This window comes from Vulpes vulpes, chromosome 5, assembly GCF_048418805.1.
Source record: "Vulpes vulpes isolate BD-2025 chromosome 5, VulVul3, whole genome shotgun sequence".
Taxonomy (NCBI): domain Eukaryota; kingdom Metazoa; phylum Chordata; class Mammalia; order Carnivora; family Canidae; genus Vulpes; species Vulpes vulpes.
In genome coordinates this window covers 116,310,568-116,328,229 of record NC_132784.1, presented here as the reverse complement: position 1 = coordinate 116,328,229, position 17,662 = coordinate 116,310,568, and the positions used below count along the sequence as shown (strand labels likewise).

Genomic DNA, 17,662 nt, shown 5'->3' with positions numbered 1-17,662 from the left:
GGAGCCCAACTGAACAGCCTCAGTTTAGAGGAAATACACTTGGGAAAACAAGTGACTCCATTCAAATATGGCACATTAACCAAAATTAAATTATCAAAGATTTGCTTTATAGAAAAATACATATATTACATAAGAATTCTTACTATAACATTGATAATGCTTCTTCACTAAGTACTTTAGGGGGAGGTAGTCAGAGCAAGCCAGCTTCTTTTCCCATGAATTTCACAATAAAAATGCCCACTTTAGATTGCATCATGTGGTTTGAACCCCTAAGTGATTTTATGATTCATTTTAACCCACTCTGAGGGCTACCTACCAATCAAAGACACCACTCTTATCAAGGCCAACAATGTTCTTTTTCACTGTAAGGGCTTATTAACCACTAGAAGACCACAACAGTAAAAACACTGGAAAGTACCCTTAATAAATTCACAATCTGTGGGTGGTTCTTAACCGAAGGAAACTAACTTTGGTAGAAAATGCTTTGGGAGTAGCTGGAAGCAATTTTGATATGTGCTGTAAACAAGAGGGAGCTACAAAATAATTTTCAAAGTTGTTTCCAAAGGGAAACCTTTGGACTGCAGCCATTCACACGGAGCAAGATAACAACATTTCACAAAAAATAATAATTGATGGCATTTATTAAATACTTCCTATGCCAGACACTGAGGTGCTTAACATCCTGACTGGAAATAAATTAAATAAATCAGTAGATTAATAAATTAAAGCTAAATTAATTTAGATTTATTGTTACATTTACTGTGTTATGAATAAGAAAACGGCAGCAGAGAAAATAAATATCCAAATATCTCACAACTAGTAGGAACCGTTAAGACCTAAGCAGTTTAGGGGATCTCTGGGTAGCTCAGCGGTTTAGCGCCGCCTTCGGCCCAGGGCATGATCCTGGGGACTTGGGATTGGGATCGAATCCCACGTCGGGCTCCCTGCAGGGAGCCTGCCTCTCCCTCTGTCTGTGTTTCTGCCTCTCTCTCTATCTCTCTCTGTGTCTCTCATGAATAAATAAATAAAATCTTAAAAAAAAAAAAGACCTAAGCAGTTTGGCTTTCTTCACTGTTAGATCATACTGAATCAAGATCATAGAACTAATGTTAGACTAGTCAAATCAAACAAATCACATGAGTCAAGCATCAATCTCTTCTTGAGACACATGCTGCATTTCACAACTAAATAAAGCAACTTATAAAGAAAAATACACAGATTAGTCCACTCATTTCTCTGAAGATTTCAACAAAACAAAGAACCATTCTATCAAATGCATTGTTTTAATTATACAATAGAAGAAAAAATTGTAAAGGTGATTTCAAATTTTTCTTGTGTATGAAAATACATACAAGTTTTGGAGAATCAAAAAGTAGTTCTTTGATAGTTATTGAGAAGAACATATTGCCAAAAAAGTAATGGTGAAACCTTATATATATTTTCTGTATCTTGATATCTGCATTCCTGGATATGTAATGTTTCCCTCAAGGACACAGGTGGCAAAAGCATGGGCCTTGGAATAAAAACACACAACTCCATTCTGCCACTTACTATAAGCTGCTTGTTTGGGGGCAAGGCCTTCAGGCTCTGAGTCTCAGATTTTTCTAAAACACAGGTACAAAACCAGTGGTTTTCAGGGTATCCTAAAACAGATACAATAAAGTCCAAGTAGGGTCATTGGAGCCTGCTATTCTCCTGTTTTATATTCTTTAAAATTTTTTTTTTGTTTAAATTCAATTAATTAACATACAACGTATTATTAGTTTCAGAGGTAGAGTTCACTGATTCGTCACTCTTCTACAATACCCATGTTCATTATATTATACCCTCCTGAATATCCATCACCCAGTTACCCCATCTCCCCATCCTCCCATCCTCTCCCCTCCAGTGACCCTCAGTTTGTTTCCTATGATTAAGAGTCTCTTAGGCGGCAGCCCGGGTGGATCAGCCATTTAGCGCCGCCTTTGGCCCAGGGCCTGATCCTGGGGACTTGGGATCGAGTCCCACGTCGGGCTCCCTGCATGGAGCCTGCTTCTCCCTCTGCCTGTGTCTCTGCCTCTCTCTCTCTCTCTCTCTCTCTCTCTCTCTCTGTGTGTGTGTGTGTGTGTCTCTCTCATGAATAAATAAATAAAATCTTAAGAAAAAAAAAAAGGAGTCTCTTAGGGTTTGTCTCCCTCTCTGATCTCATCTTTTTTTATTTTTTCCTCTCTTCTCCTATGATCCTCTGTTTTTTTTTTTCATTGTTTTATATTCATCATAGCACTTCCCACTATTTGAGATAATATTCATTTATTTGTTTACCTGTTCTTTGTCTTCTTATCTGGAAAAGAAATTCAAAGGGAACAGACCTTTCTCTGACCCAATGAACATAGTGGTTGCTCCACACATATTTGTAGAATGGGTGAATACATGCTAACTATTAAGTGGGTTAGTTTCCTTCCTCATCTCTAACATGTGGGACTTCAGTGTTGGCTAGCTGGTGTTTTGTGTGTTTACTATGATTCTTTGAGACAGCAAGAGTTTTAGGGGGAAAGTATTCAAATGGAATGATTGCTGAATTCTCGTTACGTTGGGTTCAAAAGGATGTGGTAAGAAAGAGACTATATGTATGAGCTATATGCATATACATGTATCATACATATACATAGGTGTAATACACATACATATACATACACATATTACTATATATATATATATATATATATATATATATATATATATATAGTCATTCACATGTTAGCACTAAAATCTAAAATTAGGAAAGGAAAAAGAAATGCCAAAGAGACTATGCAAAAAAAAAAAAAAGTATGAGAAAAGCCATACAATCTATCGTAAGAAATGGGACTTTATTAGCTAACTTTCATTTTTCTTTTCCTGTTCCAAAGTTTTTGTCCATTTCCTCTATATCTATCTTACCTACATCATTTTCTGGTTTCCCAAACAAATAACTTTGCAGATACTAGTGATTCTTGGATATAAATAACCTTAACACATATGAATTCCCTCATGATGATTGTGAAATACAGAATGTTTACACTATTGGGGACTTAGAGGAGGTCATCTCTCAAAAGTTATTTTTACATCTGCAGTATAACCTGTACACATCACTGTGAGAAGCCCACCTTGTAGGGTAAAATATATGTAATAACCTTATAACATGAAATCCAGAATTACAGAACATCTTGCTCCCCGAAGTTCTTTATTTGTTAGTCAAGAAACATTTAGTATGCATACATGTGCAAGAATTCAAAATATGCAACTGAAGGGAAATCTCTTTACAAAACAATAGAACCAAACAAGCTCCTGTGGATTCAGAAGTTCAAAGCTAAGTCTTTATCAAACAGCATTCTTTGGATAAAATGGTTATTATTATATTTTCTCTAGGCCTTTAAGAAATCCTTCAAAATAATCTTGCAGCTGTTCAAAGTAGCTAACTCTACTGATACTGGCTGCATCTCTGGTCAGCATCGAAGGAAGCATGAACCATGGAAAGCAAAGAAAACAATGCTAAGTCGGTGACTATAAAAATTATTTTTGAAAATAAAATTAATTTTTCACTCTAGCTGATTTTTCTAACCTTACATTCTGGCAATGTTTTAATGCCCACAGCTCAAACTTTTAGACCCTCCCAAAGCTGTCTAAGCAATGGGTGGTACTAGCCGATCTCAATTCATTAGTCAGAATCAGAAGAGAAAGACAATGCCAAGGGAGAGTTATGATCATTATCTCAGAAGTAGGAATGTGGTATAGAGGCAGTTTTTGTTACCATGACCCCAAATTAGCAGGAATTTTTATGTCATAACTATTTATTCTGGAATAGCCCACTTAAAAATATTAGGGTTTGAACTATTTTCTTCCAAAACTTTCAGATATGGTATAGAAAAGGTATATAGAAAAGGAAATTTCCCATGTTTGGAAGTGGATGAGAAATGTAGACTTTATAGTGTTGAACTGATGATTTCCAAAGAGAAGATGCCATATTCTTTGAAGTGAAAGAAGGAATGTTCTATAAGGGTTGTGACTACTTCTCCTGGGAAGATGACTACTGTAATGTTGGCATACAATCTGGACATGAATGGCTAATAGTAGCTATGGGGACCTAATAGGTGTGTGTGTGTGTGTGTGTGTGTGTGTGTGTGTGTGTGTATTTTTTGAGGGTAATTTGGGAGATTTCTGTAATTCCTATCCTGCATTCAATCTTTGCTACTGCTTACCAGACTTTGACATGTAAATTACCTAAATGTAGATAAAAATGTGAAAAATACGATACTTGGAAAGTATACTTAATATAAGAACCATCAAAAGAGTAGTTCTTATTGCCTTTAATCCAACACTTAGACCAGTTCTTCTTTTATATAAGCACTAGGTGTTGAGAGGAGTGACAGGCTATATAGAAATAAATAAAACAAGATTTTGAACTCACAGGGTTGATTCCAAGTTCAAAAACATTCATACAAAAAAAAAAACCCCTCTAACTAGATAAAATAATTAGTAGTAGCTAGGTGGAATTAATTAATAATGTTTTTCTATTTGTCCAGATTGATTTGTTATTTTCAAATGATCAGTTTACCACATTTGAGTTAATATTTTACAATCACTTGTATGAAATTGTGATTATGAAGTCAAATGATCACTATGACAGTCTATTTGTATCCATACATTTATCAAAAGACACAACATCTCACAAGGCTATAGGTCTCTTTTGGTCACCCAGAGATCTTAAATAGAACATGCGGAATTCTTCAACTCTTAACTCTGTTAATTTTGACAACTAAGAATCATATAGTCAGCCAAATACGAGCATGGTGCTTCTGTAAATGTTAACATTCACTCTGGTAGGTAAGTGTCTCAGTGACGAACTGCTAATGACCAGGACCTTATGAAGCAGGATCAGGGCCCTGGCTCCATGCTGCATGAAACTGACTCCGGACACGAGGCGTGACCCAAGCTGAGACCTTGGCAAATTTCTCAGTTTCCTGGTACCTCAGCATACTCACACATAGGAAGAGGATGATAATAAGCCCCACCATCCAGGTGGTGGTGAGGATGGCATGACAACACACAGTCCTTAATGCCTTGCTCATAATGAATCATCAGTGACTGTCAACTATTAAAGTTTCTTTGCAAGTCTGATTTATTTTGCATTGTTCACACATATCAATGCAATGTTCTAGTGTTATTTACTGTATCATAGGAACCAGATAATGTTTCCTTTTTTTTCCCTTCAACCTCTTTATTTTCAAACTTTCTCTCTCTCTCTCTCTCTCTCTCTCTCTCTCTATTGTTTGGAGTTTAATATTTGTTTTCTGTTCCTTTCCTTAAGGTGAATTTTAAATACAGGCAAATGAGCAAATCTGATTTGTGCATATGATGGGTCGTGAAAAATTCATATACTTGGGTCATCACATCTCTTATTAGGATAGAGAACTCTTCCATAATTCCAGAAGGTTTTTCTTCATATCTCTTTCCAGTTAATCCTCCCCTCAAACACAGAGGCAATATTCTGGGGTTTTTTTTAAACCTGCTTTAAAAATCCTAGAAAAATATAAGAACTCAAAAATAATATGTTTCCCTAACTCTTTAATTCATGAGATATAAATTCCAAACAAATGCCAACATATGAAATGTGTAATGAGTACAATGCTAAATCCACTTCCACCTCCACTCTATGTCAAGTTAGGTTTTATTTTTGATATTTCATTCGAGTTCAGAAAATAAGTTGTCTTAAAGATCAGAGGATATTAAAACTGCAGGCATAATTTTTTCCTCCCAAGTTCAGAATAAAGGAGTATAAGTCTCCTACATTCCTCTCATTACTTGAAGTATTAAAGAGGCCAAGAAAAGAAAAGAAATAAATCTTTAAGCATAAAACTTGGCGCGCACTCTCTCTCTCTCTGTGCAAGTATCTGTCTGTGTATCTATCTACACAAACATAAACAAACTAAATATACATGACAGAAACACATACATGACTAAGTATAACTCATATAAACCTTGCTTTTATGTTAATTTAAACATTTAAAACAATTAGCAGATTTCATTTCTTAGTTTTTATTTCTATATTTCTAGCTTTTCACATGGCCTTTCTAAAATAAAAAAATATATGTTTGAGATCTTAAAGGTTATCTCAGTGGTTTATCTTTTTTTAAGATATCTTGCTGTGTTTAAAAATAAAGTGCCTCTAACGAGGGATAAACTAATTAGTATGAGCCATGTGAAATTAATGTTTTTCCATTTTTAGGGATTTGACTTGTTTCAGTACAAAACTGATTATAACCTTACAGACCAAAATCTCCTAATTATGTTAACCAGTAGTTGATAGTTGTAAATAATAAGCTGAAAAGTGTGCATGAACACCTCTGGCACCATTCTCCTCACAAAAATAAGAAATAATTGGGCTTTGTGTACTATAATAATATTTTTATTAACTGATGCCAATACCATAAACATGTCACTGAAGTCAGTATGCCTTTCTAAATAAAAGAAATACAGTAATCAAAAAGACAATCTGGAAAACATTTACACACTTACCTTTGTAAGTCAGCTTGAGTCGTGGAATATTTTGCTTAGAAGTTCCAATGACTGGAAGGAACAGCATGGTCATGCTTAGCATCATCAAGGCATGAAAAAGGTGAAAATTGTGGCTTCTGGACTTCGGTCTCTCATTTTTATTAGCACTCATGTTGAAAACAATGTCTTCTTTCAAACAGTGTTAGTTTAATCTAAAAAATAAGAAAATAGCTATTAATATAGCAGTTTTTAGATTTTCCTAGACTTACTACATTATAATTTTCTGAATGCATGTAGATTTTAAAAAGTAATTGCTCCTTCCCTCTTGTTTTGATCATGCAAACTGTTACAAGGGAAAGAAATCAGAATTGAATAACAAAATTCAGGTCTGCCTTTACTCAGATGCAGAGATGGCAGAGATGAAGACATAATGAATTTCAATTCTTTATGATAATTAGCATTTCTTCCTCTATTAAAGTTTGTTTTCACACAAATGCAGAAGGAACCAACTCTTTCTGACTTCAGAGTACTCAGGCAAGAATACTAGTAGAACAGGACACCTGGGTGGCTCAGCGGTTGAGCGGCTGCCTTGGACTCAGGTCATGACCCCGGGGTCCTGGGATCTAGTCCCACATCGGGCTCCCTGCAGGGAGCCTGCTTCTCCCTCTGCCTGTGTCTCTGCCTCTCATGAATAAATAAAATCCTTTTAAAAAAATACTAGTAGAAGCCATTCTTTCCTCATATCATCCCCAAACAAAAACAGATAAAAGCTATTATTTTCAGGGAGTTCATCTCTTGTTTCTGATGTAAAGGTGTTTTAAAAGTCCACTTAAAAAAAAAAATAAAATAAAAAAAAAATAAAAGTCCACTTAAGGGCGCCTGGGGGGCTCATGTGGTTAAGTGTCTTCCTTTGGCTCAGGCAATGATCCCAGCGGAGTCCTCAGTGAGGAGTCTGCTTCTCCCTCTTCCACTGGCTTTCCCCTCCCCCTTTTCCCCCTCTTGCTCATGTTCATGTGCATGTGCACACTTTCTCTCAAATAAATAAATAAATAAAATCTTTAAAAAATAAAAATTTTAAAAAAGGTCTAATTAAAATTGGAAAAAATAGGAATGATTAGGTCTGGGCCACCACTACAAGTTTTAGGCCTGGGATAATACAATCTTACCTGTACCCTATATACTAGTCCACACAGGGCAGTACTGAATAGAAAAACAAACCATAATATAAAAGGGTTTATAAAAGAGAGGAAGTTGTTATGAACCAGGTTGCCATAAATAAGCTCTTGGTTATCTTTTTTTGTTTAAGATTTTATTTATTTATTTATTTATTTATTTATTTATTTATTATTAAAAAGCGTATTGTAATAAATATGCCACATATTACCTATTTTATTCACACTTACCTGACATTCCTTGAGAGGTATTATTAGATATAATTTGAAAGAAAACAGGAATGTCATTCTGACCAAAAAGATCAGTAGCACTTTATGAAAATTTTAGTTTTTAAAATTTCTTTAATACATAAAATAAAACACTAATAAAGTCCTTCTTTAGATAATATTTAAAAAAAAAATTCCTGGGATGCCGAGGTGACTTAGCAGTTGAGTGTCTGCCTTCAGCTCAGGGTCTCGGGATTGTGTCTCACATCAGGGTCCCTGCATGGAGCCCGCTTCTCCCTCTGCCTGTGCCTCTGCTTCACTCTCTTTGTGTCTCTCATGAATAAATAAATAAATCTTTTAAAAAAACAAATTCTTAAAAAAATAAATAACTATTATTTTACAGCTAGTAGGACAAAATGTTTGTTACTGCCACCCGTCACTGTAGCTGGTCTACAGAAAAATTTACCAGGATTAGTTTTAAATTACATGAACTTTAAGTTAATCTCTTAAGAAATGAATCTTGCAACCTCTCAATTTGTCACTTATACCAGTAAAAAAAATAGATATAATCTTTGACTTATAGGTGCTCCTGAAAAACTTACTACTTTTATACAAATAAGAACATATGTATAAGAATATATATATAACAATCATTAAATCATAGCTAGTCCCCAACCATTTATTAAGATGAGGAAAAAGGTGACTCTTTTCTGAAAGAAGTGATTAATTATATACAATAATTAAAGCACATTAAATTATTTGTAAAATCAAGATATTTATGGGATGTTATGGAAGATAGCTCAAAGAAGTGTCATATAAATCTAAGCAAGACAAAGATAGTTTTCATGGAGGACAATGAGAGGAGAATGGAAAGCAAAAAGAGAGTTTCGGAAGACAGTGAAAACTCATTAAGGGTTCTTGAAAAGCCAGAACTTGCTTAGATTGCTATGAGGAGAAGGGAGGGATACGGTAGCATAATCCAGAGACGGGAGAGAGAAGACACCAAAGATGAACTTGACCTAATGGCTAAATGTGCCTCCTGCCTGCTCTGGGACCTAATACATTATGACTTGACCAGCTCTTGCTTCACACCGCCTTTGATATTAGATCGTTTGTGCTGATTCCATCCAAATTCATGAGCAACTCTCTAACCCCATTGGCCTGTTCTTTCATTTTCCCCTAGATCTACACGTTGGCAGCATGTGGGTATCTGATTATAGATCGTAGCCTTCCCCTACAGACAAGTATTCCTCCACCTACCTTCCTCTCACTCCCCCTCCCCTGCAAAATGAAAGGCAAATTGAATATGGAGTTTAAGGGTATTAAACTTCTCATCAGGCTTAGTTTTTCTGAGCTTCTGGACCCATGAAATCCTACCTTTTTCTTCATGACATGCAATAATCCATGTAATGTGAATGTATGTTTAGGTACACAGGCAAAAGAGAGGGAACTTTCCATGTGTGCATTTTATTAGCAATAATGACCTCAGTACAGGACCTCTCTTGGGAATTAATGACCAGTTGGGGTTAATGGCCCTTGGTTATATATTGAGATATCTACTCCTCCAACTGATCATTAATCGCTAAGACATGCCCTGTGCCTCCAACACTATAAGTTAAGAAGATTGATGTTTTGGTTTTCAATGAACAGTAGTCATACTGTTCCTTGTAACCCAACTCATTAATACTGTTAAATAAGTTAAAAATCAAAGTGCTGTTTTCCTTGCTATGTGACATTCCAATAAGTGCATGCAAGTGCTATTACATATGCTAAGGATGAGAGACAAAATAAAACAAAAATCCTGAAACTGCTGGAACTTTCTTTTTAACTTTAAATATTTTTCTACTATAAAACAGTCATTCTCTATAATCTGCTTTCCTGATTCATTGTTTTTCTTCCCAACAATCCTCTGAATTCAATAGTTAATCTTTTAATTGAGGTAATTTATGGGTTAAATGTATAACCAACAACCTCTCCACTAATCTATTGATATTTGGCCATCTTCCTTTCAGTAAATGTGGATGTGTGTGTGTGTGTGCGTGTGTGTGCGTGCGTGTGTTGTGTCCTGCATCTGGGAGGAATTACAGAGAGAAGTAGGTGTGATTTAACCTAAAGTAGGTGGATTTAGTGAATTGTATAGGTTATACTGCGTGCTACTGTCTGTAACAAGCTCGACCTGGAGCCAATTAACTGAATGTAATCTATTCCAGATGTTCACTGGAACAAACAGCACTCTTGGGGATCTTCAGATGTGGAGCCAATAGAGAGTGTTCTGATTATGAGAGATTTTTACACACTGTTCCACTAAATCAGAGATCCAAATGCATAATCTAACATTCAAGAAGGCCTTGCGCCACTTCCCAAAGGAATACAAAGAGACCAAAACTTATTGGATGGACAGTAACTCATCAAAAATATTATCTGAGGAGCAAGGGATATAAAATTTTATATGTTAACTTCACTGATTTGCCTTATTTCTTTATATTCATCTATTCAAAAGTCATTAAGATAAGGTATAATTATGGTGAAAAAAATATATTCTACACATAGGACAAGAATTAAAAGGTCCAGGTCTTGACACATAAAAAACCTTGGACATTTAGTTTTAGGATTTTTTCTCAGGGGTGTGTGTGTGTGTGTGTGTGTGTGTGTGTGTTGAGGAAAATAATCCTTGACTTCATGGTAAGGATATGGACAAGATACCAAACAGAAATTATAGAAGAAACTTGAGCGTCAAGGAGACCATATAGGCAAACAAAGAGCTTTTTGTTTGCAGAGGGCTATCTTATATTCCATGGATCAAGTACAGTGATAACAAAGTAGAACACAAGTGGTATGAGTGAAATCCACCAGGATGGAGCTTGGAGTGCTAAAACTTTTATATATGTGTATTTTATCTCATCCTTTCTAAATTTTTCTTTGTATATTTTCTAATATATCTAATACCCTTCTACTTTAGCACAGTCAGGAGGGTGCAGTCACCACTCAAGTGTATAGCGCAATCACCAGTGAGTAGAATTTATGCAGCAGGAAGTTTTCATTGAAAACTTTTAACTGTCCATTAATGGACTTTAGTGTTTCAAGACGTCATGAATTCCTCAACAATTAATATATTCCCATGGAGTCTAGAGACTATCTGATTTTTCAGAGACCATGAAGAACAGACTTAACATTTAATTAAACATTAATTTACTTCCTAACATCCTTATGTGATATTTCACTATATGCCAAACTAAACATCATCAGTAATTGGCTGTAAAGTTGAGCTGAACTCTTTGTAAGTAGAGGTACATTACAGCAGTTACATTTTTATTTTGCAGCGGTTTAACCACAATGTCTACATTTCTAAAATACACTGATAGTATATCCTATAAGTACCTGCTCAACAAAAGCACCATTGTTACATGTTACTTGGGTTATTGTGTCTTATAGACTTGTACTTATGGCCAGATCAAATTATTTAGGATCTCAGTCCAAATGAATCCAGTTCAGTAGAAAATAGATTTCAGAACATACAAGTGTAACCTGTTAGAATTACTATCCTGGGTTGTACTTTTTCCCAAAAATAACAGTAACAATAACACAATGCTTGTAAAGGGGTCCTAAAGACATCAAGTGTCTCCAAAGTCCAAATCACTCAAATAATTAACACATTTACCAAAAAATAATAAAACACTGCTGTAAGTGACTTTACCATCTTCCTTATCCTAAATTTCATATCATTTTGCTACTTAAAGAAACACAGTTATTATCTTGTAGGATCAGAAAAAACACCAGCAGCATAACCTTAGTTGATCTCTCCTTAAATTTATTAATCCACAATTCAAAGATTTAAGATTTTGCTTTTCAAATTCTCATACTCCACAGTGTTTTAATCAGTGCACCCTGTCATGATCAAGGTCATTTTATTTCTCACCTTTTAGAATTCTGATATGCATTTTGAGGATTACAGAATATTTATAGATATTCTACAGAGATATTTACAGAAATTATAGAATACTTTGCAAATTTCAATGTCTGCCTTTTATTTTCAAAGCATAAATGTATAATTATTTTAACTGATTTTTTAAATTTAACAATCTCCACCTCAAATATTCTGATATTTGACTCTCACAGCTCAAAAAAAGAGTTTTTTAAAATTATTTTTTACATTTTTTAAAAGATTTTATTTATTTATTTGAGAATGAGAGAGAGAGAGAGAAAGAGAGAAAGAGAGCACACAAGCAGGGGGGAGGGGTAGAGGGAGAAGCAGACTCCCTGATGAGCAAGGAGCCCCATGCGGGGCTTGATTCCAGGACCCTGGGATCATGACTTGAGCCAAAGGCAGATGCTTTACCATCTGAACCACCCAGGCATCAAAAGTTGTTATCATTCGTCTTTCTTTCCTTCTTTTCTTTTCTTTCTTTTCTTTTCTTTTCTTTTCTTTTCTTTTCTTTTCTTTTTTTTTTCTTTTCTTTTCTTTCTTTCTTTTCTTTTCTTTCTTTTTTCTTTTCTTTCTTTTCTTTCTTTTCTTTTCTTTTCTTTTTTCTTTTCTTTCTTTCTTTCTCTTTCTTTCTTTCTTTCTTTCTTTCTTTCTCTCTCTCTCTCTCTCTCTCTTAAAATAAATAGAATGTTAAATAAAGCAGAGTAGGAATTACTGCAATTAAGATGGCAAAACAATTGTATTCTTTTGAAATAATAAAATGAGAATTAGCCGTGTGTTTATTATTGAGAGGATCTTCAAGTTTATTTTATTGCTTTTATCTTTAAGGAATGTCATTATTATCAAAACTGAGAGAAATTTTGGTAAAGATCCAAAAATGTTAACTTCCTTTCCTGAAATACACATCTAGTTATTAATGTAGACATTGAGCTGTATGTCCAATACTTTCCCAGACTTTATAATATTTATCTAATATTTTTGCTAATGTGAGCAGTAAGTGGATTTAAGTCTTAAACTGGCTCTTTAATGATAAAATATATAAAATATTCTATATACTAACTAATGTAGTATCCCAGTGGCCTCTGTGTCAACAGAAATAACCATGCATTTGGAAACTTTTCTGTCAAAGCAACATAGGTATTTTATTATATCAAAAAATATTACCATGGTGTTTGCTTCAGCAGCGCTTACACCAATGTTGAAGCAATGCATAGATGCATAAAGAGAAGAGCATGGAATCAGCATAAGAATGATGGATAAATGTATGGAGTTAAGAATTCTTTATTTCCTGACCTGCATGTTGGTCCTGATCTTCACAATTGTCATATGTGTTATATTTTCCAATTAAAAATATTTATTGAAATAATTAGTTATGTTAAAAGGAGGAAATATAGAGTTTTTTATTACTTAATGCATACTTTCTAAGACTGGGAAGCAGGAAATTCATCATGCCCTCAGAAACAAGATACAGAGGCTATAGTTGCCAACCTATAAAAATTATATCAGCTTTATACAAAACCATTATGTATAGCAAATAGTATTTAAATAATTTCCTACAGTAAGTCTAAATTAAAACATGGATTCACACTATAGTTAATTTAGAATCTTAAGGTTGTAACTATTGGAAACTACATATTTACAAATAAATTAAGTCATGTTTTAACACATTTAATATAGAATAAATATAAGGATGCTCTCTAAAACTCCTCACATTTTTAAATGAACAGACCAAGAAATCCAATCAAATCTACCAGTAATTCCAATATTTAATGACAAACTTTTTAAGCAAAAAATGCTTATGGCAAGAAAAACGTGACCTTGAATTTCATAGTCACATAAATTCTCCAGTAATGCATGTACTTTTAAGATCAAAATACTTAAAATAAGTTAAATGATTCCTGTATAGTCTTTTTTTTTTTCAAGGAAAAACGATGTACTAAACACATTAGCACTACTTGTTTAATCACTATTTAATGAAACACCTTAGGGAAATAAACTTTTCTAGCACCATGAGGCATTCATTCCATCTGCATAGGGAGGAGAGTTTAAGTAATTCACTTCATAAACAACACTACCCGGGAATAAAAATAGGCAGTGTGTGAAAGGAAACTTAGTGTCATATGCAGACTTCAGCAACCCAGTCTTCATATTAGATTTGAATTTCATGATACTTGAAATTTCATGACTTACCTGGGCTAAATGGGTGATGGGTATTAAGGAAGGTACTTATGGTGATGAACATTGGATATTATACACAAGTGATGAATCATTAAATTCTATCCCTGAAACTAATATTACACTATATGTTAACTAACTAGAATTTAAATAAAAACTTGGAACAAAAAATAAAATAATTTTAATGTAATCAATGTTGTTTTACTTATTTTTAGCACATTGAATTCAACACAACTGAAGACTATACAAACAACAAGGCAGCCTTTCAACAAATAAAAACATTTCCAGCACTTTTGGCAGCAGTAGTTTTTTAATGATTATTGTTTACATTTTTAGTGATGATGACATATGTTAATGGATTTCATCTTGGTTTAAAATGCTTCATATGCAATTGTTCCAATCTCTGTATTTTTATTTTTACTCTACTGTTTTGAGCTTGATAGATGAGGAAACTGAGGCAAAGAGACAGTACGTCAGTGGCCAAGGATCCTCAACCAGGATCAGATACAGGTCAAGTTACCACACACACAGCTCCTCCAGGAATTTGCAAGGTGGATGGCAGGGCAGGGAAGAGAGCCTATCCTGGGGTCCACATTGTCTAGGGAAGGTGTCTGGAGATGGAGAAGGGCTCTCAACCTAGGAGCTGTGACTGTTGGCAAGCCCCCAGTCTTTACTTAGCAATGTCCATTAGAACATTCTCAATGAAGGCAATGCTCTGTATCTTGTCCAATATGGCACCACAAGCCACACATGAACACTTGAAAGGCATGAGATCTAGAAACTGGATTTTAAATTTTAATGAATTTAGCTCTTTTTTTCATCTCTTGCTGATGTGCAGGTCAGGGGCTAGTCTATGTAATCTAGAGTAGTAAAAGTAGTATTTACTGGGTAATAATAGTAACCCTAAGTGTGGGACATTAAATGCAAGAACAGAACAGGAGAGGGCAGAAGCATTTTTTTTCTTTTTTTTTTCTGGGTAAGAAAATATAGAATAGAAAATTGAAAGAATATTAGGCACAATTTATCTGTTTTGTAGTTCTGAATGGAAAACTAACACAGATTAACCTTAAAATTTTCCATTTTCTTTCCTGTTAAACTTGTTTGAATATGATGATGATAAAGGTACTTTTCATCTTTTTACTTCAGTGGCGTTGGAAACTAAGTTTATACAAGAGTTATTTTTTTCACTATTTGCATTTCTAATTGTGTCTCTCTTAAGTGACAATTGCAAAAGAAGTTTGTATGCTCATTGTAGGAGGGCTAGTCCAGAAAACGGCTAGGTCTCTGGAAGGTTATCCATAATAGAAGTCTGCAAAATTTGTCACAGATTCCTTACCAGCTACTACCAGAATTCAAGAATTCCCCAAACCCTGACCTAGTCAATATTCTCACCTGTGGTTTAGTTCTACTATTAAAATTCTAAAAATAATTTTTGAAATATAATTATAACTTTTATAAACAAACCGACATTATAATTTCCATTTTTCTACACTTAGATGGTTGCATTGTTAAATTTATTTTATTTACACTTCTAAATGTAAATGGTCCCAGTTGCAACTATAACTCCTGAGGGTCATATCAGAAATAGAAAAGAGGTGCTTAAGCACTCAGGCACAAAGCCCAGGTCTGCCATAGGCCTCCTGTTTATCAATAAAATTACTTATCCTTATTGTGTCTCACTTATTATATCTGAAATAGTAAATAATAAGAGTATTTAACTCATATGTTGTAAGGATCAAAAAACCATTCATTCTGTAAAGAAAGCACTATATAATACCCAGTACAGGTGTAAGTGATCAATGAGTATTAGACTTTTAAAAATCATTATATTCAACGTATCTTTTCTACTAAAATTCTTTTTTTTTTAAGATTTTATTTATTTATGAGAGACACACAGAGAGAGAGAAAGGCAGAGACACAGGCAGAGGGAGAAGCAGGCTCCATGCAGGGAGCCTGATGCAGGACTCGATCCCAGGACTCCAGGATCACACCCTGAGCCAAAGGCAGATGCTCAACCACTGAGCCACCTAGGCATCTCTACTAAAATTCTTTTTAAGTACAAATACAAATGATGGCTTTAAAAGCATTTAATAATGATCTGAGTGTATGTTTAAAAATTTTAAGGCTTGTAAAATAAAGATGTCTTAGGAAAATAATACATAACCTCCAAGAATATGAAGACAAATGAAGAAAATAATTAAAAGAGATCATCAAAAGAGACAAATGAACATGCCAGTAAATAAACTCCATTTCAATGGTTTAAGAGGAGGCTATCAGTGATAGTTTGAATCTTTTTATGAGGGATAAGATACTGTATCTCTAGTGCTTCCAGTTCTACTCATTTAAATTAAACCATGCAATTTATCAAGAAAGGGAAAATAGATAAATATCCAATAAAACAGTAATTTTAAATTAAATTTAAAAATTTATATTTTATTTGGTGTACTATTTTCCATTCCAACCACTAGCTTTTATTTTTAAAATGGTCATAAAGGTCTTTCATGAATTTAGTTCTTTGTTTTTCACATTCTTTAAACAATTTATTTACTATGATGCCACTGAAGAAGTTTACATACTTTATATATTTGGTAAGTTATGACATCCTTGACATATATATATATAGGATTATTTTAAATAGTTAACTTAAATAATTTTCCTGTATCAATAAATAACCACATTTAAATGTAGCTATATTTTATCCAAGACCAGTTTTTATAAGTATTTCTTATTTACATTAAAATTGTTACTTTATTTTAAAGTGAATTTTGAAATTCATATCAGCTTACAAAACATGGTTGATTCTATTAACACCTATGATTATATACCATAACATAGAAAAATTTTGTGTGATATGTAACAGGAGTTAAAAAATAATTTTTAGTTTATAATAACCCAAAAAATAGCGAAGCAATAAATCCTGGCTGAAAGCAGAGCAAAATGAGTTGTTGATATTTGATTAGGTTTAGGTAAATTAAAAAGAAAAAAAACCCCTTACGTTACATTTTAAATTATTCCAAATCTGTAAACATGCCAAGTATTGTTTATAATAGTTTTCAAAATTGCTGTTATTTATAGCATACCAAGGATTTGAGGTTGTCTCTCCCACAACTTCAGAGTTATTGCACCTCCTAGAACACCTTAATATATCTGCTAGCCCTAAGATGGAACATTAAAAGCACATATCAAAAAATTTCTTGCATATTCAATAACTGTTTCCATATATATTTGCACAAGTATTCAATGTTTTTATAACATGAGTTCTACTGTCCTCAAGGTGCATATTTCAATTCATGTTAATTAAAAACCAATAAAAATACAAATAAATGACAATGTATTGTGTAAAACCAAATAGCATTACTGTAAAGTGATTAAATATTGTTTTATAATTAATACAGGTTTTAAATTTTCTGTATTTATACCTTCATATGAAGATATTGTACTTTTTGCCTGACACAGGAATTGATCTCATGACCCTAAGATCAGGACCTAAGCTGAAACTAAGGGTCAGCCCTTTAACCCACTGAGCTACCCTTGCACCCAGAAGATAATATCCTTTAAAGTATGATTCAGTAACTGATTCGGAAACAATGTTAGATATACTAGATATGCAATGTGGAAGGACAGTGCGAACCTTTTTAAAGGGCCATGGATAAAAAAGCTAAATTAATCCCTCATA

General features: G+C 33.8%; 1 protein-coding gene across 3 annotated transcripts in view; it reads right to left on the bottom strand.

Annotated features, from left to right (window-relative positions):
* The window catches only part of SEMA3D (semaphorin 3D), a 204,354-nt gene that overhangs the window by 126,435 nt on the left and 60,257 nt on the right, over nt 1-17,662 (bottom strand). For all 3 annotated transcript variants that reach the window (XM_072759789.1, XM_072759791.1, XM_072759788.1), the window contains exon 2: nt 6,532-6,722. In XM_072759789.1, the coding sequence (XP_072615890.1) occupies nt 6,532-6,682 (151 nt within the window). In that variant the 5' untranslated portion in view covers nt 6,683-6,722. The remainder of the gene's footprint in view (nt 1-6,531; nt 6,723-17,662) is intronic.